This window comes from Mustela erminea, chromosome 18 (genome assembly GCF_009829155.1).
Source record: "Mustela erminea isolate mMusErm1 chromosome 18, mMusErm1.Pri, whole genome shotgun sequence".
In the NCBI taxonomy this organism is placed as follows: Eukaryota; Metazoa; Chordata; class Mammalia; order Carnivora; family Mustelidae; genus Mustela; species Mustela erminea.
Window position 1 is genome coordinate 48,373,017 of NC_045631.1, and position 21,903 is coordinate 48,394,919.

Sequence of the window (21,903 nt, forward strand, 5' to 3'; positions counted from 1 at the left end):
GTTCCATAAGGACACAGAAGGAGGAAGGCTTTCTCCAGGAACCTAATCAGAAGATATCCTTGAACTTGGACTTCCCCACCTCCAGAGCTGTGAGAAGTCAATGTCTGTTGTTTAAGCCAACCCTGTGCATGGTCTTTTTTGTTACAGCCTGAATGAAGACACAGCAGGTGTCTGCAGTTCTAACACTCAGGTCCCTGCAGTTCTAACCTTCAGGTCCCGCTCAAATCCCATCTTCTCCAGGAAATCTTCCCTAGTTCTTCTAGGGAGAATTTCAGTCTCTTCTCTACAATACCCTGGGCTTCCTCCACAGCCCTTAGCACAGATCTTTCCGGAAATACTGACAGTTAGGAATTCATACGGACAGTTAGGAATTCATCTGCTCTCAGGGAATCTTCCCCAGCTCCGCCCTCTTTAGTCTACTTCATTCCCTGAGCCAAACCCATCTGAGGCAGGAAGTACTTGTGCTGTCCTGACAGGTCATTGGATTCGCCTCAGTGTGAACACGGCACGTTCACGTCAGGACAAGTTCCCGGTTATACAACTCCCTCTCTTCCCTTCCCTTTGGCCCAGCAATGTGCCCCTGTTCTTAAACCCTGCTTGTTGGGGCACCTGGGTGGCTCAGTGGGTTAAAGCCTCTACCTTCGGCTCAGGTCATGATCCCAGGGTCCTGGGATCGAGCCCTGAATCAGGCTCTCTGCTCAGCGGGGAGCCTGCTTCCCCCCCACTCCGCCTACCTCTCTGCCTACTTGTGATCTGTCAAATAAATAAATAAATAAAACCCTGATTGTTGTACTTGACTCTCTGAGACCAGTTCTGCCCCCACCCCCGCTACTCCTCCTCCTCGAGGGCTGCCAGGAAAAAAAAAACAGAAAATGAATAATCTTTCAACAGAAGTACATTCTGTGTAATATTTGGGAACTCTGAAAAACTATCTGCTATCAGTCTGAAAATTCAACTTTAACAGGATGTTCGGTATTTTTACTTGCTAAAGCTGGCAACTTTTATTACTCCTGAATCTCATCACCAAGTTACCTGTGAAAGACGCCTGTGTCCCAATCTTACGCGGACACCTTCCTGAGACCTAGAAGCTCAGGGCCGCGGTCCAGACACCAGGGCCCTTCTGGTCACACTGCAATTGCTTGTCTGGCTGGAGGCCCCAGGGCCATGCATTCTGCCCACTGCTATGGATTTCTGCTGTCAGCCCCACTCCGAGCTCATCCAGCTCTGTGGGCAGGTCTGGAGCCAGCCCGCCCTCTGGGCTGAATGATGATGGCCTGTCCCATCTTGTCTCCAGAAAACCTTATGCCTCGCTGGTAGCTGCCGCTGGAGTGTCTACCCGTGTCCCACAAGACTGTGATTCCCCAAAGGGCAGGGGTTGTTACTCAAGGCAACCTACTCCCAGGATGTGTTACATGGTCTGTGCTTAAGAAATGGCTGTTAACCTAAAACTGAAGGACAATGGTATGGGTTGGATTAGGTGTGTGCCCCTCCCCCATCTCCCCCAATGTCCAGACAGACATTGAAGTCCTAACTCCGGTTCCTCAGAATGTGATGTGATTTGGAACTAAGGTTGCTGCAGGTGGAATTATTTACATTAAGATGAGGCCATAATGGAGTCGGGAACGTCCTTAATCTGATAGGACTGATGTCCCTGTAAGAGACACGGCAAGGAGGACGCCCTGTGAGGACGGAGATTACAGTGACGCAGTGACAAACACCGGGGGCCACCAGAAGCCTGGAAGAGGCAAAGCTTTCCCGCCCCTACAGGCTCCAGGGGGAGCACGGCCCCGCCAATGACAGACTCAGACTTCCAAGCTTCCAGAACTGGGAGAAAATGGACTCCTGTCATCGGGCGGCACTTTGTTTCCTCCAAGTAGTCCACGACCCCGGGACTGCATTAGGGAGGAACTGACAAAACACAAAAACAGGAAGATTAAGGACCAAGAAGAGACCGAGGAATCCTTGGGAGTCCAACGGAAGGGGTGAGCACGAGACAGTACTACCATAGCTAACTTCTTTACGTTCTGTCCCAACGTTTTCTCAAACAGAAATAAAACAAAACGTCCCTTTGAAAGTCCCAAGTGGTATGATTAGAACTCCAGGAGTCCTGTGGGGCAGAGGCTAGACAGGAGGAGAGGCCATGGCCCCTGAGAAACCCCCCATCGCCTGCACAGAGATGGGCACAGGAGACCGAGCTCAAGGTAACAGAGGCAGGCCAGAAAGCCTCCCACAGGAGGGCTGCCTTGGGAGGGGCGTCCCGGTGGGGATGGCTTTGTCAGGAGCTAGGGCTTTCCTTTGGTTTTCAGAATGTCAGTACTGTAATACATATTCTTAAAAAAAATGAACACAATGTCAAACATTGTTCAGACTTCATTTCTCTGTTAATCACCCCGACGTTCCATGGTACCGTCACTGGCTTATGGGGAATAAGTGCCACCCGTCTTGGATCAAGTCAAGGTGACCTATTTCTGAGCCTCATCGGGCAAACAACTACCTTTGCATAGTTGTAGGGACGTGAATTCTCTTGTCCCTGTAACTACTGATTACATTTCAAATGAAAACTCCATGTATAAACTTTCAGAGAAGCAGGAACTGGGGATAACATCAGATATCAATCAAATCAAATCATATCCTAGATAATTAGTGCCATCCACTCTAATAACTGGAGCCCAGTCTGCGTTGAAGGACACCAAGATATATTCCCATTTATTTGCCCACAGAACTCCCAATGTAATGACGGAAGCTTCCAGCATTGCACAATAAATAATCACAATGAACGTTTACTGAGCATTTACCATGCACCAAGGACGAGGCTAAGATTTCATGTAGGTTACTTAATATAATCTTCACGTCACCCTTATGAGATAGTTACTACACTTCCCCACTTACAGATGATGAAGTAGAGGTTTACGGGGAGGTAATTTGCACAACTGCTAATAGAAACAAGATTCAAAAGATACCAACGTGTTCATTGTAGACACTGTGCAATTACTAGAAGCCACAGAACTGGGGATGGTGTTGCCTGACATGGACAGGTAACACGCTAGTAGTTGTGTACCTCAGGGGTTATTTTGCCATAAAATTGTCTTTTTTTTTTTTCCCCCAAAGTTATGGACATTGGGAAGGAAATGCTATATATATATATTCCTCTCATTTTATAAAAGGAAAGACGTTTTAATACCCACAAATGAGGGAGGTAATTTACTCTCCTTAAAGGAAACTTTAAGTGAAATAAATTTAGTTTCATGCACAACTTGGGATACTATTCCTATTTCCCTCATTTTGCAAAGGACAGGTGAGAACGTGGTCACGCACTAGCATGAGTTCAAGAACTGGCAATGGGTGTGGAGGAGGTGGTATTGCCCAAAGTTCTTGCTTAAGAACTTTGGGCAATAAGAGCTAGAACCAGAGGACACTCAGTCCTATCTGACTCCAAAGCCAGTGACCCTTCTGTTGAGATGATCTGTCTTAGTCTCAGGCACTCCTTCTGTCATTCAAGAACTCTTTATTGAGCACCTACAAGGTACAGGGCGCCAGATTCATGCCAAGGACACAATGCATCACTTTCCTCCATTTCTCTCTCACCACCTCTCTTCCCTTTGGCTGGTCTGATTAAGACCAAAAACTCAACTCCCATTATATCTCAGTTAACCATTGTCTTGTTATGACAACTTGACCTGGTCGCCATTGAGGTTTGAAAACGATCCACATGGAAATACTACAACGCAATGCTACTCTAGGATCCCTTTTTCTAGTGTTAAGTATTGACTCTAGAGGTCCTTAGGACAGGAAGAAATTAAATGATTTTTATCACGTCACCAAGACTTCCCAATCCAGAGCTCAGAGGAAAATAATCTCAATGAGGGGCATCTGACTAGCTCAGTCAACACAGCATGCAATGCTTGATCCTGGGTTTGTGAGTTCGAGCCCCACACGGGGTGTAGAGATTATTTAAATTAAAAAAAATTTTTTTTAAAGATCTGAATGAACATCTTTCTAGTCACAAGGTTCTTTGATAAATGATCAGGTCACAGCCTATAGGCCTAAGCTCTGCCTTCCATCAGGAGCTACGATCATCACTTTAATAAAACCATGTTTCTAGAAACTGTTCTATTACAGTAAACCACCACAAGTAGAGCAGTCAAGCTATTTAAAAATACAAGCAAAAGTTAATTATGTAAAGTGACTATCAAGGCATTTTAAATTAACATTCATAGTCTTGAACAAATGAGAACATGCCAGTGAGTGCATTATATATAACTATGCTATGGCCTACATTTAAATATTTCTGATTCTGAGTTATTCCTCTATTTTTTTTTTTTTTATTACATGGATAAAATGAGAAGTATCCGGGAAGCTCCAATTACTCCACTCATCTTTCACGGAACATTTAAAAATGATTAAATGAGACTTACTGTGTATTCTGGTCCCAGATGTTCATGTGGACAGGAGAGAAAAGAAAAAAAAGAGACAAAATGATGATTTAGATCATGCTTATGTACAGTATCAAACCGCGGAACTAACAAATACTGGTGAATTATGTTATAAATATGTGAAGGAAATATTCCAAAAACTGAACTTTCATAAATATCTGCTCTTGAAACCTTTTCAGCAGATACTTCTGTGGTTGGGCAGACAAGGACTGTAGACAAGATTCAATTAGCCTATAGGTTTGCGGGTAATTAAAAACCAAAGAGTTGGCATTATAAAGGCAAAATTAAAGACTAATAATTCCACTGGAGCATTTCATTAACCACAAAGGAAATCTTTTAAGTGGAAAAGCAGCTTTGATAACCAGTAAGAAGAGCTTGTTATGATGACATTCAAGTGCAATCTTGAATTTTCATGTTTGAGGGCAAAAACCAAACCTTCTAGATTTGAGGGCCCAAGTTTCTAGATCAGTATCAACGAGGAGTTTATCACCATCCTATTACATGTGAGAGGGAAGGTGAACTAAAAATTATCAGATTATCCCAACGCAAAGGAAGGAGTTCGGGGCAGAGAGGCCCAATAAAACATTTTACATAAATTATAAGTCAAGGTTTGGGGGAGTAGGGGTGGGGCTTTTGTGGGGGAGGGGCTGTAAAATCAAAATAAACAACTTGTTTCACATTATCACTCAGAGGAGTTTCACCTTCCTTCTTTGTAAGCTATTTACCACAATCACTTTAAAAAGGAAGGTGGGGGCGCCTGGGTGGCTCAGTGGGTTAAGCCACTGCCTTCGGCTCAGGTCATGATCTCAGGGTCCTGGGATCGAGTCCCGCATCGGGCTCTCTGTTCGGCAGGGAGCCTGCTTCCCTCTCTCTCTCTCTCTGCCCGCCTCTCCATCTACTTGTGATCTCTCTCTATCAAATAAATAAATAAAATCTTTTAAAATAAAAAAATAAAAATAAAAAAATAAAAAGGAAGGTGGAATGGTTTATCTTAATTCCTGCCTGCTAGGAAGAGCATCGACCTAAAAGGATGAAGGAAAAGGGTGATGGGCAGATACAACAGGGCTCTCCCAAGTCCCTACTTGGATAATAAATCCTAAATCAGTGAAATCTGGCTACCCCTGGGTCCTACGGCTACATGTGACACACAAGTTATAAAAAGGACTTACCTGTAATTGTGTAGGGATAATAGTTCCAAGCCTTTTCTGTAACATAAAAGATTTTGGGAACAACAGCTCTAGCCCAGCTAGGCAGTTTGCTAAGAGGAAAGAAAGAAAGAAAGAGGGAAAAAAAAAAAAAAGACCATTAGAAAAAATTTGCCCAGAGCCTCATGGATCAACTGTTAAAGAGAAAGCAGAGGCGCTCCTAGGTGCCTCTCTCTCCACAAGTCACCCCTTCCCGAAGCCCCTGGTCTTCGCCAGGGTTCACCATTCTCTGTGCATTTTTCATACGCTCGTAAAATGTGGGAAGGCAGGTGACAGCAGCCCGGTGGTTGGGGGAGGGGATTTCCACAGGACCGTTAGCTTTTCCTCTTTGATTTGATTTACAAGGACATGAGCTTTCAGCGCGTGGCAGGTGCCCTGCTGGGAGGATTTGGCCAGCCTGGCCTTGGTCTCCTAGGAGTCATATGGCAGACGTGCTAGGACGCGATGTTTAAGCCCCAATACGGAGGGGGACAGAGGCAAAGGGTAGAACCAGGCATCTGCTTAACCATCCACAAGAGTGAGGTGTTAAAAATGAACTAAAGACACAGACAGTGAGAATTGTAGAGATGTGAAGAATAACAAAATTTAGCCCCCTGACAACTGTAGCCCGTTGACTTGTGTCCCCCCCCATCAAAGATCTATCCATGTCCTACCCTGTCCCCCCACCCCCCGCACCTGTGAATTTACTCTTATTTGAGCAGCAGGACTCGTGAGGATGTCATTAGGGACCTGAAGGGGGAATCCCCTTGGGTTTAGGGTGTAGGCCCTCACTCCAGGGACTGGTGTCCTCCCGGGAGAGCAAAAAGGGAGATCTGGGGACAGGGACACACAGAGGTGGTGGGGAAGCCACGTGAAGACAGAGGCAGACTCTGCAAAGGAACACCAAGGATGCCGCAGACTCCCCAAGCCCAGAATGGGGGAGGGCAGGCACGGCCGGCCTCTCTCCCTGAGTCCCCGAGAGGAGCCAACACCACCACCACCTTGATTTCAGATTTCTGGTGACCAGGGCTGAGAGAGGACACACTGTGTGGTCTTGAGCCACCCCTCCACACTCTCCAATCCCACCCCCCACCTCACATCCCCCCTTGGGAGCATTTGCTGGCGCAGCAGAGCAAGAACCTGGGCAGCCAGTGGGAGACAACCAATTCCTAAAACAAAGAAAACCCCCAGGGGTGCAGGTCTCGAGCCTTTTGGAAAACAAAGACTAATGAAATCTTGTTCCCTTTTGTTCTGTTTTCCTTCAGAGACAAACCCTACAGCATAGTACAGGCCCAGAGAATTCCCTAACACGTTTAAATACATAGGATCATAGATTCTTTAAATATGCCTGTATGATTTTACGTCCCACCCCCCCAGCGCTAAGCCTGGGGTGGGTTGTGTCTTTCTGGAGGCTACTAAGGTACTTCTTTCCTCTTTCAGTGCCTGCAGCGGACTCTGGGCCTCTGAGGCCTAGCAGCGCTCCAGGCGGCCCTCTGATGACGTCGCAGGCTTGGCTCCTGGAGGCGGCTGGTCCACAATGAATCACATCACAGAGCACTTCTGAGTTCCCAGCCGCAAGCACTAGGAACCGGGGACATCGCGCTACTAGAACCCCAAATTCCCCAACCCATCTCGCACAGGGAACTTCAATGAGAACCAGAGCCAGAAAAATTACTGTGTATCTTGTACGTCTTCTCGGATTGTTTCTATTACTTCTGACAGTGTCCAGGACCTGCTTTTAAAAAGACAAATCTGTGCTTCCAACAGCTGGCCGGACCTAACTCAAAGCTCTGGGCCGTTTATCAGGGTTAAATCAAATGGGGACTCGAAGCGCCCGGGAAGCAGGGTGAGTGTCAGACGAGGCCATGGCTCTCGGGCGGGCTGGGCGGCTGGAGCAGGGAGCAGGTTTATGACCCACAGAACAATCTTCGTGGCCCTAAGGCAGAACATCTCACCCCTGGAAAATCACCTCGGTGGCGGGAACTGCTCGTTTACCTGGTGCTCCCATGGCTCGAAAGGAAGGGGCTGTTTCCTGAAAGGGGTTTTTATCGCTTTTCCCTTTTATTCTTTCGGTCGCTGGAGCTGGACAGCAACCAGGGTTGACATCTGGAGTGGGAAGATCGCGTGGGGCTTGCTTGCGGGAAACGGGCATGACAGCATCTTCTCCTGGGCTCCCTTCTTTCTGCCCCCCCAGCCCAGGGCGATGTTGGGCAGTGGGAAGTGTAGGAAGACGTGGCTTCAGCTCACAGGCAAGTGGGCCCCTTGTGCTGTTAGTGGACTGAACCAGAACTGCAGCATCTCCCCCCAAAGAAAGCTCTGCATCTCTTAGCTTAGATTAAGTGGGATGTCTCCCTACAGGCATCAGGACCCATCCCCCACGGTCCACACTGGGGGATGGGTCCCACCTCCACTGCACCCCTCCGCAGATGTAGTAGGCTCCTCCTGCATAGAGCTCTGGGGGCCCAGGCCCCCTCCCTCAAGAAACCACTCCCTCTATCACTTAAAAAGCCTCCCAGAAGAACCACATTCCTAGGCAACAAGCATTTTCTGGAAGGAGTTTGAGAAACAGTGGCAATTTTCCGTTCATGTTGAGACTTTATTCCTGCTTGTCCACGGTCAGGACCCTCGTCTCCAGAATCTTCTGCGTGGCTAATCCCCCAAGTCCTTGCAGGATATGCAGCCCCACAATCAATTACCTTTTCCAAAGAGACGCCCTAAAAAACCCACACCATTCGGTCAAGATGGCTGATAACCATTTTATGTGACTCTTCTGGGGGTGTCTGGGAAGGGGACCCTCCCAGGATAAGCCATCCACCAGGCCAGGAGCAGGAGGCGTCGGCAACAAGTTCCAGGACACGATTTAAGCCCATGAACAGACTTTCTCTCAGGCCCCACTCTGCCTAGAGCACACCATTATTCAAATCGTTTTTGTCTGAGGAAGTAAAATTTATTTTTCCCTGTGGCAACGATTTATCAGGGCTGCAAAGGAAAATGGAATTAAATGAGTCCCCACTATTGCTGTCACTTTCGTGATGTATACTGTCACACAGCCTACAGTTCTGAGGAGAAGTCTGTCACTCAAACTCACTACCAGGTGTCAGACAAGAGTCTCTCTTCCAGAATGGCGGCCCCGTGTGAATCACGTCCTCTTGGTCCACTGCCCGGGACCAGACCTCCCAATGGCCTTCGTCACCGCTGCTCAGGCTTTACAGACACCGAGGAAAAAGGCGGACAGAACTCCGAAGGCTACAGAATTGGAAAACGTGCTGATGCGGAATGATACAGTTTCCCAAAAGCTTTTGTCAATACCCCCGGAGACAGAGGTTTCAAAATGTCAGGTTTTTCACTTTGGAAACTTCAGTACGACAGAGAACACGTCAATGACACAGCCAGGTGACCACCTCGTCCCTGTCTCCTTGGGACTGTCCTACCTGCAGCACTGAAAAGTCCTTCCATGTGTTAAAAAAATTCCTCAGTCCTGGGCAAACCCACATGCTGGTCAACCTAGAGCAGTGGTTCTCAATGGGGCAGAGGCCGAGTTCTGCCCCCAGGAGAGGACACGGGCAAGTCTGGAAATACTTTTGTTTGTCACACTATGAGGTCGTGGAAGAGGGGCAGGGAAGCTGCTGGCATCCATTGGGGAGAGGCTGTTCAAGATCCTACAATGCTCAGGAAAGCCCCCCCCGCAGCAAAGAATTATCTGGTTCCAAATACTAACAGTGCCAAGACTGGGAAACCCGGCCCCGGACGTAGGTGGATATAGTCACGGCAACCTCCTCACGTGTCCCCTAGGCCTCCCTCAATTACAACCGGCCTGGGTGAGGAGGCCCCATCAGGCAGAATCTGAACTGGTCTCAGGTTAAGAGTGTTTACTGACTCCCTAAAGAGCGTCCGGAACGGAAACCTAAACCATCCCTCCATTAGAAGCTTCTGGCACTTTACTATCCAGATTATCACCAGATTCGCCCTGATATCTAAACTCTCTCTGCAATTTATGCTCATTTGGGAATATTTTTTGGCCCTGGGAAGTACTGAACATCATTAGGCCAAATGTGGTCTAAATGGAGTCTAATTTCATTTTCTCAACAGGAATCAGAATTATGATGGTCTCCACTAGCATCTTGATCTTAGCTATTCTATCCGCCAACTCATGCAGGATATGCAGCACTATAATCAATTATCTTTTGGACTTAAAACATTCCCAGCAGAAAGACAGCCCCTCCGAGCCCCCCGTCACTCGGGCTTTTCTCCTCCGCGGGGTCCCTGAAAGCTGCCGCCGTCTGTGCTGTGATTTTGTTCAAATACTGTCAGTTCACTTAACGTGACTTTTAAAAAAGGACTAAGCTACCTCTTAGTAGACCTCATTTTCCACGGGTCCATGGGGGATATTCTGACCTTTGGTTTCACACCTGGCATTTGACGATTATTTGATGATAATCAATTGTATCTACCCAGTGACCTGTGAGGTTTTTACTTTTCTTCTCCAGTGGCTGTGATTTATTTGCTTACTATTCTTAATGGCTTTTCTGGCTGCTCTTCTAGTTCAACTCTTGATGTCATTTCTTACATGGCAGAATTTCCAGACTAGAGGCATCACCTATGAGAAGCAGGACCCCTGGGTCTTCGCCTGCGGGGAGTTCCTTGAACTTGGACCCCACCCTACTCCCCCTACTTAGAAGAGCGGTCTGCGTTTGGCTTCCAGGAAAGGAGGGCCTCCTCCGGGTTGGTTCTTGGAAGGCTCTGCTTGGACAGCATGATGGTAACACGGCTCACATGCTGGGAAGCACCAGGGAGGGGGGAGGCCACATATGTCAACAGCGTTGGTCAGGAGTAAGGCGGGACCAAGGTGGCTCGTGCCTGACTGGATGCTCTGGGCTCTGTAAGATCCAGCCGAGAGGCGTACATTCTGTCCCTGCGAGTCCCCATGGGAGAAGGTGAATGAGGGAGCAGAAAGGAGGGATCCTGGCAGCAGAAGAACTTCTGGCATGTTCTTAAGGATTGAGAGGGGGACAGAACAGAATAGCACAGACTGAACGGTACGCTGGGAAGAAGTCCCTTACATGCTCTACTCCTCCAATACATAAAATACTGTAAATTAATCCATTTCATGTATTTAATATTATATTCAATATTTACATATTAAATACATATTCACACGGAATATCTAAGACTAAATATTCCTTTTTTTTTTTTTAAAGAGAGAGAAAGCACACATGAGGGGGGACAGGGGAGAAAGGGAGGGGGGGGTAGAGGAAAAAGGGAGAAAGAGGACTAAGGAGGCTGCAAACTCCCCGCCCAGCAAGGAGCCAGACACGGGACCGGATCTCACAACCCTGAGATCATGACTTGAGCGGAAATCAAGAGTTGGACACTTAACCGACTGAGCCACCCAGGCGCCCTTGGAAGACTAGATATTCTAACCTATTTGATATTCGTATACATTACGGCTACTGTGCATGGTCCCTCCCACCTATAAGGTAAGCTCTCCCAGGATGGGGATCTCTGTCCTGCGCACTGCTGCATGCCCGGCACCTACAACGGTGCCTGGCACACAGCAGGCAACAATTGGTATTTCCTGAACGAACAATAGCCAGCTCTGGATATTCAGTAGTGACTGTAAGATCCTTTCAAAAGACCCAGGGAATAAGCTCTCGAGGTCAGAATCTTTGACAATTTCTCTGCGACCTGTGGCCTGGGTAGTGGGCTCTCCTGATGCCACACAAGCTCTGGGCACTGAGCTCTTTACTCTGGGCAAGATCTAAGAAATGAGATTAACTTGCTTGGCAGATCTGGGAGAAGAGAAAGAGGAAACGTGAGAGAAGGACCCAAATGCAGGCACAGAGCTGGGCCGATGAGCTGGGAGGTAGAGCAAACAGCCGGGGGCTTGGCTTGTCCAGCCAAACCCCCATGCGGAGCTTAGAGAATCTGGACTCCCTCCTGCCCAGGGACCCAGAGGCCAGGAGAGGTGGTCCTGGAAGGCAGGAGCCATGTGACAGGAGAAATGTTGTCTTTTTCACGGAAATCGATTCCGGCATTAGGCGGAATCACCGTTAGAAGTTGGCAACCCTCCCTGAGTGGCAGCTGCCAGCAGAGCCTAATTAATCCAGCAGCCGTGGTGGGGAAGAACATGACACTTCATGACTGAAAAACAAGCCTAAAAATAGGCTCCATCTTTTCTCCAATGCCCCTCCACCCTCACCCCTGCTTCCCTCCCCCCTGCACAGGCTTCCTGGGAAGGCATCGGGAGAGATGCGGAGGATGAAGAGAAAACGCCAGGGGACAAAAGCAGCCCATCCTCCCGCGATTCTGGGCGACAGGTTTTATTTAGAATCGCCATCCCAGAGATGGATCAGTACCTTGCCTCCTTTCCCTGGATGCCAGTTGGAATTGGGATTTTTGAAGACAAGCCAAGAAATACCAGTTATTTGGTTAACTGAGCTGGATCAAGGGCCCAAAGACAACGACCAAATGCATGAACGTCTTAGAACTGATGGGACGTTCCAAGCGTATCAGGCAGCCGCCAAGATGTCCTGTGCACCCAGCTGCGTCTCAGATGCCAAAGGAAGGCCCCGAGCACGGAGCATCCCCACGGGCCCTGGGACATGAGGGAGAGGCAACAAAAGGATGAGTGGTGTTTTAGAAAGGCATGATGCCCACTTCAAAAATGGGCAAAGATCCCAGTAGACATGTCTCCAAAGACGACACAGGAACGGCCAACGCGCGCAAGAGTGCTCCACACTCATTAGTCAAGAGGGAAACGCCAACCGAAAACGAGATGCCACTTCACACCCACGAGGATGGCTAGAATCAAAAAGACAAGACAATAGCAAGGGTCAGGGAGCATGTGGAGAGACTGGAATCTTCACACACTGCTGGAGGGAATGCAAAATGCAGCCGCTTTGGAAAATAGTCTGGAAGTCCCTCTCCCTGCTCATGGGAAGCTGGAGCCTGGACTGGAGCCATCAGTGGAATGCTTTATGGTTGGGATTTTGGAATAAGTGGTAGAAAGGAAAAAAAGGGACAATCAGGACCGATCCATGGCAGCTGTGGTGACGGTGGAGGGTTGAAGTGGTCTGTTTGCTGCCCTTGGCCCATCGGAGCTGCCCTGATGGCTACCCCTTCTCCAGCCTGCACATAATTCTGTAGGCCACTCACACCCTTCCAAGAAATGTCCTTTCTGCTCAAGTCAGACTCAGAGAGAAGACTCTGCCTACACAGAGAGTAGGCTCTGCCTACTCCAGTCTCTAACAGATGCTTTGGGTAGTAGAGTGATAAACCAATCTCTAAATGTGATTTGGCTTCCCAAATAGATTGATGTGAGGAAGAAATTCCGCTCACTTTTTGCCAGCTCATGAATTCAGGTTCACAGGACAATGACATTTCTTGGCGTAAATTAGTACATGGGCACTAGGAGAACTTAGCTAGTGACAGTTCAACTCTCAGAACCTACCTCCTGGTGGCCAGTAAAGGGGTAGACAAGATGCCACGCACAGGGGCAGAAGGATTCCCTGGAGCTGAAGACATTTGAGAATCAACAGTTACAGGAAGATGATTCTACTGAACTCTGCTTATCTGCATAAAAGCAGAGCTTCCTGAAAGAATTCAACAGTCATAAATGCCCTCCCCAGGAGTTTCACAACCAAAGAAGACTGACTCCTCTCACTGGAGATGGGAAGGAAGCACCAAGAAATTGCCTAAACAGACACTGTCTCCTCTCCATGCTCCTAAAGCTCTTGTTTATTTTTCATAAAAGCCATTTGTTTTTCCAGAAGTGCCTTTTCTCCCCCGCCCCTATTAGAATGGTATATAAGCCCTAAATTCTATTTGCCTATTTGAGTCTCGTATTTCTGGGTGCTCCCATGTACGTTGATGAAACAAACTTGGTCTTTTCTCCCGTTCATCAGTCGGCTTCAGTTTAATTTTGCAGGCCCCACTGACAGAACCTAAGTGGGCTGAGGGAAGGCTTTTCTTCCCTGACACCACACATGAGGTGGACAGATGGATTCACAAATGCTAGAACCAGTCAGCCCAGACCCTACTCTGATCAGAAGACAAGGACCATGTCTTATTTATTAAGGGAGTCCCCCTAATACAAGAACAATTTGTTATACAATGTAAGGTTCAATAAATACCCATTTCATGAATTTCAATGACGAAGCAGCCTTGCCAACATGGGAGTCCCAAGCCCTGTGCACGCAGGACGTGACAGATGCAAAGTGGCTCCAGTTTATGAGTTATCAAAGGAATGGATTTGGTTTTCTTTTATGATTATGGAAATCTGCCTTATTATTTTATAGTATGTCACGTAAACATTTTTTTCCTTTTCTCGTACGAAGCCATAATCTCCCTGGTTCTAAGATATGTGCCATACTCTTCCAAATATTCCAAGAGCCTTTTTAATTAGAAAATGATGGTTCAGACTTGTGCAAAGGGAACAGAAGGTACTTTTCTCCTGGGCCTCATTGGGCATTCATTTCTGTATGCTGGAGGTAAGTCGTGATAATGTCCTCAACTTCCTTTGAGTATAGACAATTAGGGTTGAAAAGGAACTAAAAGGATGCCCAGTTTAACCACTATTTGCGGTTTGGATCTGCTCAAGGACAGACAGTAAGTGGGCGTCTCCACTCATGTCATTGACTGTAAGGCACCCCACTATGTTCGCACATGGCTCACGTACATTTCTTCCTTCAGCTGAGCCTAGCTCTTTCTCCCGGCATTCTCATCCCTGGGTCTTGGTCCAAATGCTCCTTTTGGGGTCTCAGAATATGCAGATCTAATTCTTTTCCCACTTGCCCACACCATTACACACCCTGGGTCCAGCTTTCCTAGGTTAAATGTCTTTGGTTTCTTCAGTCATTCTTCATATCACTTGGTGGCTTTCAAATCTTAAAATTTGTATTAACAATTTTGGAGGGGTGCCTGGGTGGCTCAGCTGTTAAGCGTCCACCTTCAGCTCAGGTCATGATCCCAGGGTCCTGGGATCGAGCCCTGAATCAGGCTCCCTGCTCTACAGGGGAGCATGCGTCTCCCTCTCCCACTCCCCTGCTTATGTTCCCTCTCTTGTTGTTTCTCTCTGTCAAATAAATAAATAAAGTTAAATTTTAAAAATTTTTTGGAAAAAGCCCTTCCAGATTATCAAGGCTTTTTATAAAGCTATAATAATTGGGAATTTTAGGATTATATCCTCAAATTCTATCTTTTTAAATTTTTTCTTATTTTTTTCTTTTAAGATTTTATTTATTTATTTGACAAAGAGCTCACAAGTAGGGGAGAGGCAGGCGGGTGCGGGGGGGGAGGGCAGGAAGCAGGCTCCCTGCCAAGCATAGAGCCCGATGCGGGGCTCGATCCCAGGACCCTGAGATCTTGACCTAAGCTGAAGGCAGAGGCTTAAACCCACTGAGCCACCCAGGCGCCCTTTTATTTCGTTTTTAAAAGAGAGAGCGCACAAACACATGTACAGGTGAATTATTGTCCATTATTTAAATTCTACAAATAGGGGCACCTGGGTGGCTCAGTGAGTTAAGCATCTGCCTTCAGCTCAAGTCATGATCTCAGGGTCCCGGGATGGAGCCCGACGTCTGGCTTCTTGCTCAGCAGAGAGCCTGCTTCTCCCTCTGGCCCTCCCCCTGCTTGTGCTCTTTCACGCTCTCTCTCTCAAATAAATAAAATCTTTAAATAAACAAATAAACAAGCAAAATTCTACGAATATACCCCCACTTGCCCATTATTAGTATTTCTTTTTAGAGACTTTATTTATTTATTTGACAGACAGAGATCACAAGCAGGCAGAGAGGCAGGCAGAGAGAGAGGAAGGGAAGCAGGCTCCCTGCTGAGCAGAGAGCCCGATGCGGGGCTCGATCCCAGGACCCTGAGATCATGACCCGAGCCGAAGGCAGCGGCTTAACCCACTGAGCCACCCAGGCGCCCCCATTATTAGTATTTTTAAAACATCTTATGCTCATTTATAGTTGCCCATGTTTGTCAGTTTTTTTAAAAAAAGATTTTCTTTATTTGAGAAAGGAAGAGAGCAGGAGTGGAGGGGAGGGGCAGCGGGAGAGGGAGAAGCAGGCTCCCTGCTGACAAGGCTCTATCCCAACCAAGTTCAAGATGCTTAATGCACAGAGCCACCCACATGCCCCCCCCCACTTCCTTGTTTCTCACTACCTCTTGTGCCTTCCCTCCTTCTTGGGTTCAGTTTCCTTTTACTTCAAGTACAACCTTCAGGAGTTCTGTCAACACGTGCCTCTGAGTGGCATCCTCTCTCGGTACTCCATTGTCAAGAAGGATTTTGGTGCACGCCTCTCAGCTCCCCGCGCCCCACTTTCATAGGGGCCCAAAGCCACACTTCCTGTCCCTCTGGGGCCATGACATCCCCCTACATGTCAGCCCTGACATATCCCAGCTTCCTGAGCCTGAGCTCATCTGCTTTCCATTCTGGTTTGTGTTTCCTCTTTACTTCTTGTACCTAAGGATTTCCCTTTCTTTGTTTGGAGCTCAACTTTATATTGTTATATTTCATCCTGTGTTTGTCATAGGAGGTAGGGGGGGGAGGGTCCACATTAATCTTTTTCGTTTCTATTACTGGAAGTCCAGATAGTCTATTTATAACAAATTTCCCTCTTACCAATGTTTATTATTCTCCTTTAAAATAAACATCATATATTTTGATAGAGAAAACAGACATGACAGAGACAGCTGGACACTTCTTGCTCTGTTTCAGGATAAAAATAAAAGATACAAAATTTTCTAAAAAAAAAATTTTTTTTTAAAAATCTGGTACATACAGAACATTCCCTCAGCAACAATTTGGGAAAAGGCAATCATCCACCCAAAAAATGGAATTTCCCGTAGGTCTCTATTTTCTCACATCACCCTCACTACTGTTTGCTCTAAGGAGGTGATTCCGGTTCAGTATTTTCACCCTCCACGCTAAGGATGCCAAAGCAGCATCTTGAGAAACGGGTCTCTCTGCAAGGAAGTCATCCTCAGGCCAGTCCCAGGGCTCAGCTACTCTGGCAAATCAGCAGCTGGCTGGAGGCTGAACTGGTTCCAAATCCTGGGAATTCACAGCTCCTAATAGATGAACAAGATCAATCTCATTTGCATTTCATCGTGACTCAGGAATTCCCTGATATTGCATCCCTGGGTAGATTAAAACAAGTTGGTGTAATTAGCCCAAGGCCTTCACCGTCAGGATATCTGCCTGAGAGATTTCCATACACCCAGTGACAAGACCCAAATGCTCCCATCAAGAAGGAATAGTCCAGGGGCGCCTGGGTGGCTCAGTGGGTTGAGCCTCTGCCTTCGGCTCAGGTCATGATCTCAGGGTCCTGGGATCAAGCCCCGCATCGGGCTCTCTGCTCAGCAGGAAGCCTGCTTCCCCTCCCCCTCTCTCTCTGTGTGCTGCTCTGCCTACTTGTGATCGCTCTCTCTCTCTTTCTGTGTCAAATAAAAAAAATAAAGAAAATCTTAAAGAAAAAAAAGAAGGAATAGTCCAGTTCAGCCTGCTGGCTGGTGAAGGCCTCATGCCCACGCCAGAATCCCAGTACAGCTCCTCTCAGAAATGTCTCATGGTCGAGGCACAGAGAATGGATAAACAGCCACGAGTATCAGTGAGTAAACGGACACACTGCCCAGTTATTATGTCGGAAATGTGTTCTAAAAAGATCACGTATGGGCCAAGAGGAGAAGCCATGGGTGAGGGTAAAAAGTATTCACAGAGATGACGGCAGAGACAGAACCAGTCACACACTAGCTCACTGGGGCAGACAGTTCATTTCAACAGAATGTATTTCATGCGACTACACCAATGTCCTGACCTAGGACAGAGGAACCGAAGAAGATGGGCTGGAAGGGGGTAGAGGGTGGCGAGAAGGTCAGACACACTCCAGTAACCAACTCTGCCGTTAATGACAAGAAAACAGCAAGAGAGTAAAGGATATACTTTGCAAAGCCAACGGCGGTCCTGACGAGTGCTGGGTTTACGTCCCTGGGTTCCTTACCCTTCCAAAGGAGCAATGACAACCTCTACTTTGGGAAGGCTGGGTCCCCTTGAGCACTGCCTATCACTTTGGTCCCGGGTGGCCCCGCATGGTGTCGGTTCCCGTTGTGAACACCCGAGTGCGCGTTCGGCGGTCAGGGGATCGGCTACCAAGTTAAGACCCCGATGGCACACCGCCATCGTTGTCGCTTTTCTACAACCAACCGGCGAAGCCATCCCTTTCCCACTGTGAACACTGAGCCAGAAGGAGAAGACAAAGAGCTGTATTCCTTAAGACCAGATTTCATCTTCACATGTCATCCAAGGGGTAGGAAAGGTAAGAGGAAAGGTCCGCCTACTGCAAACGCCATTGAAGACGATATTGCAGAAGGCGGGAGTCCTGGTTTTAGAAGCAGCTAGACTTGTGGATGGAGAGAGGCAGCTGTACTGACTTCCAAGTCACCTTTTTGTCCCAGACACGGCCTCCACCGCAGCCGCAGGGGTGGGCCGGGAGGCTCCCGTGAGGTCGGACAGCCCAGAGGCGGATGGCCAGCTGCCGTGACTCACCTGTTGAGATACACCCGCTTCTCGGTGAACTGCCCGTTGCCATGGTGAGGATCCTCAAAGGGTTCATTCTGGACGACCTCCACCCCTTCTCCGCGGTCGCTCTGTTCATGGCTGTGCTTGCTGATCATGTACAGCTGTCCGATTTTGTACTACAAAACACACAGGGACAGAGAGGTCAGTCAGCCCCACGGCCTCCTTCGGAAACAGCCCCCCCCCCCCCCCGCCCTCATCAATGGTTTGGCAAGCAACGACAGTCGGCACTTGCTGCCAGTGAAAGAAGGCAGACACACGGGCCTGGTGTTATTTTCCCTGCGGAGCCAGGAGGAAAATCAGTTGTGAGTCGAGAGGAGATACGGCGTGTTCCCGTGAACAGTTTCCACCTCCTGGGTGATGCCTGCCGGGGTGGCTGACGGACTCAGGGCTGGCAGCCCCCCAACCCACAGGCAGCAGCAGGCAGAATGCAGCCCTGGAGCCACCCCCCCCCCCAATTCCACTCTGGCCCTACGGGGTTAAATGGTGCAAACACCCTATTTTGCGTGGCAACAAACAGGCCAGGATATGTTATTTCTACCCCATTTCTGCCTCATTAACTACATGGGTGGGCACATGGGGACTAGAAGTCACCTAACTCTTCCGGCACCCCTCTCCGACTCTCCAAGTGTCCTCAAGTTCTCTGTCCCCTAGAACAGCCGTTCTCAAGGGTGGCTGGACGTGAGAATCCCCTGGAAGCTTTAACAGACTCCAGCTGGCCAGGGCCCACCATGAATGGAACCCCTTTTCACAGACTGATCCACAATGACGGAAGCCTAAGGCATCTTTAACTCCTTTTTGTCCAATTCCGCCCACAGTGTAGAGCCTTCCAGCTCGAGGTCCCAGAAGCCACATGTACTTACAGGAAAATGGTAACAGGGAGCAACAGAGACCGCGCACACTCTCTGTCTTGTCTGCGTTTTTACGCTGTTCTACTCCCCCTCCTGCCTCTCTGAAAACCCCAGGGCCCACAGGCGTGCCTTCCCCCAGTGAACTCTCAAGGCGGCAAAACTAACTGGTTGGAGAAAAGAGAGAGGCACAAGAGAGGACAGAGGGAGTAAAATGACTTTTGCAAGAGGGATGTCTGCTCAGAGTCAGGAGGCACGATGACGCCCCCCCAGCTGTGGTCCTTCCCGAAGGTTCGGTGTGAAGGAACACGCACACACTGCATCACATCGTCAAGGCTCCTGGGAAGGGGATAAGCGGCCTGAATCTGCAACAAAATAATGGTGGGCTGTTCTGGGTTGTTCCCCAGAGAGCCCAGGCCAGCTGGGATGTAGGTCTCCTGTCTGTGCATCAGAGACAGAAATCGATTTTATGTTATTTTATTTTATTTTTGAGAGAGAGAAAGAGGGTGAGAGAGGGGGCAGTGAAATGGACACATCGACAGCGCAGAGAGCCCTAAGACTGAGAGGACACACACCTCCAAAGGGCCCTGTTTCATTGGGAGGCGGGTGCAAGGTGGGAACTGTAAAGAAAATCTGAGGGCCTCCGGTCTGGGGGCAGCCCTAGGGCCCAGGCCCAGTAACCATGACATAACCAACATAACGGAGAGCAGCAGGCTGGGTCTTCTCCCCGGGCAGTGCCGCCTGTCCCACACCCGTTTCCAGAATGATCTGCACTTTAAAATGCCTCTAACGTGAGTGTGTACATGTGTGCCTATGTGCGTACTTGCTGCGCACACTCTGGGGAAGAGGGAGTGCTGAGGATAAGAGCAAGAAAGGGAGAGAAAGCAAACATAAAAATCTATCTTTGAATTTATTTTCAATCAGAAGCTTGAGCTGCATCCCTTTGAGTAAGTCTGGCTCCTACGTCTGCCTAGAAAAACTAACTAGGACTCCTTTCAGGAAGGAAGACGGCGGGCCACGTGGGCGGCTCGGGCGGTTAAGTGACTGACTCTTGGTTTTGGCTCAGGGGATGATCCCGGGGTCCTGAAATCGAGCCCCACGTTGGGATCTGCACCAAGCATGGAGCCTGCTTGAGATTCTCCCTCGCCCTCTGCCTCTCCCTCACTCACACTGTCTCCTAATAATAATAATAATAATAATAATAAAGAAGGAAGACAGTAAGAAAAAGTTTACAGATTGGGGATTCTGGAGATATACCTGTGACGTCACACTCCCCCTTACACAGACGGGCACACGAGCCTCTCACAGGAAGGGTGCCCCAGCTGCCCAGGGGCTGGCGACCACACTGACAGCTGCTTTGTACTTGGTGTTCAAAAAACAAGGGTTTGCCTACCATGGAATATTATTTAGCCATCAAAAGGAATGAAGTACCCATACTGATACAGCTTAATGGGTATCATGGCTTGAACTATGTTTCCCCAGAATCCTACGTCGAAGTCCCAGGACCTCAAAGGGTGACCTTGTTTGGAGATGGAGTCTTTACAAAGGTCATCAAGTTAAAATGAAGTCATTAGGGAGGGCACTAATCAATAGGACTGGTGTCCTTTTTTTTTTTTTTTTTAAGATTTTACTTATTTATTTGATAGAGATCACAAGTAGGCAGAGAGGCAGGGAAAGGGAGGCGGGGGGAAGCAGGCTCCCTGCTGAGCAGAGAGCCCGATGCGGGACTCGATCCCAGGGCCCTGAGATCATGACTTTTGCTGAAGGTAGAGGCTTACCCCACTGAGCCACCCAGGCGCCCCAGGACTGGTGTCCTTACCCACAGGGCAAGTTGGACACAGAGACAGACGGAAGGAAGACAGCACGATGAGACGCAGGGAGAAGACATCATCTCTAAGCCAAGGACTGATGGACTAGCTCTGTCCCTTGCGGCCTTCAGAAGGAACCAACCCTGCCCTCTTGGCATCCTGATCCCAGCCTTCCAGCATCCACAACCATGAAGCTATCAAATTCGGGTGGTTCAATCACTCAGCCTGCGGTGTGCTGTCATGGTGGCCTTAGCCAACCAATACAACGGGCACAGGGTTTCCTCTGGAAGGGATCAAAGTGTTCTGGTTCTGGACAGAGCAGTAGTTGTACAACACTGGGAACGTACCAGGTGCCACCGACCTGACCTCAACATGATGAATTTTACGGGATGTGATTTTTCAGCTCAATTTTTTTTTTTTTAAAGTGTTGACTCTACTTCTGACGCAGATCCGCCTAAAACCAAAGACCATCAAGGGCTTTGGGGGCGGGGGGCAGGGGCCGGCAGAAGGGAGAGACCCCCCACCGCCGCACCGTCTTTCGGAGCTGCAGCCCACTCACGTATGAAAGACGTAGGGCATCAAGGACAACACACGACCCAGAAGGGCCATTAGCCAGACGCGCGTCAGCTCTGGCTCAGGTGCTTCCTGCTCTGTAGAGAAGGGATGGGGCCGAGGCGGCCGGCAGCTGATTCACCAGCGGCCAGGGAAGGGCCCGGCCGCTCAGCCTCATTGATCATTCCAGTGGCTCCCGAATGAGCCAGTGCCGGGCAGACGCCAGCCTTAGCTCACTGAGATCACGTCAGTCTGGGGGCGACCGACAGACACTGGATGCGGTAACGCAGGTGACATGAGTGGGGGTGGCAGGACACTCAAGGCCAGACACGGTGACGGTCAAGGGCTCAGCAGCCGTCACTTCTTTCCCTCCCCAGCACATCAGGCCTGCTCTGCCGGGAGCGGGGCCATCCAGAAGCAGAGGTTTGGGTCTTGCTTTTAAACCACAAATTAACTCACAACAGACACATGCAGTAAGCAGTTTCTCGGTGACAGGGTGGA

At 48.7% G+C, this 21,903-nt stretch overlaps 1 protein-coding gene across 3 annotated transcripts in view; it reads right to left on the bottom strand.

The window, feature by feature from the left end:
* Positions 1–21,903, bottom strand: part of PITPNC1 (phosphatidylinositol transfer protein cytoplasmic 1) — a 257,099-nt gene that overhangs the window by 108,534 nt on the left and 126,662 nt on the right. For all 3 annotated transcript variants that reach the window (XM_032320018.1, XM_032320019.1, XM_032320021.1), the window contains exons 2-4: positions 18,165–18,313; positions 5,603–5,691; positions 4,416–4,423 (exon numbers count right to left, since the gene is read on the bottom strand). In XM_032320018.1, coding sequence (XP_032175909.1) covers positions 4,416–4,423; positions 5,603–5,691; positions 18,165–18,313 — 246 coding nt within the window. The remainder of the gene's footprint in view (positions 1–4,415; positions 4,424–5,602; positions 5,692–18,164; positions 18,314–21,903) is intronic.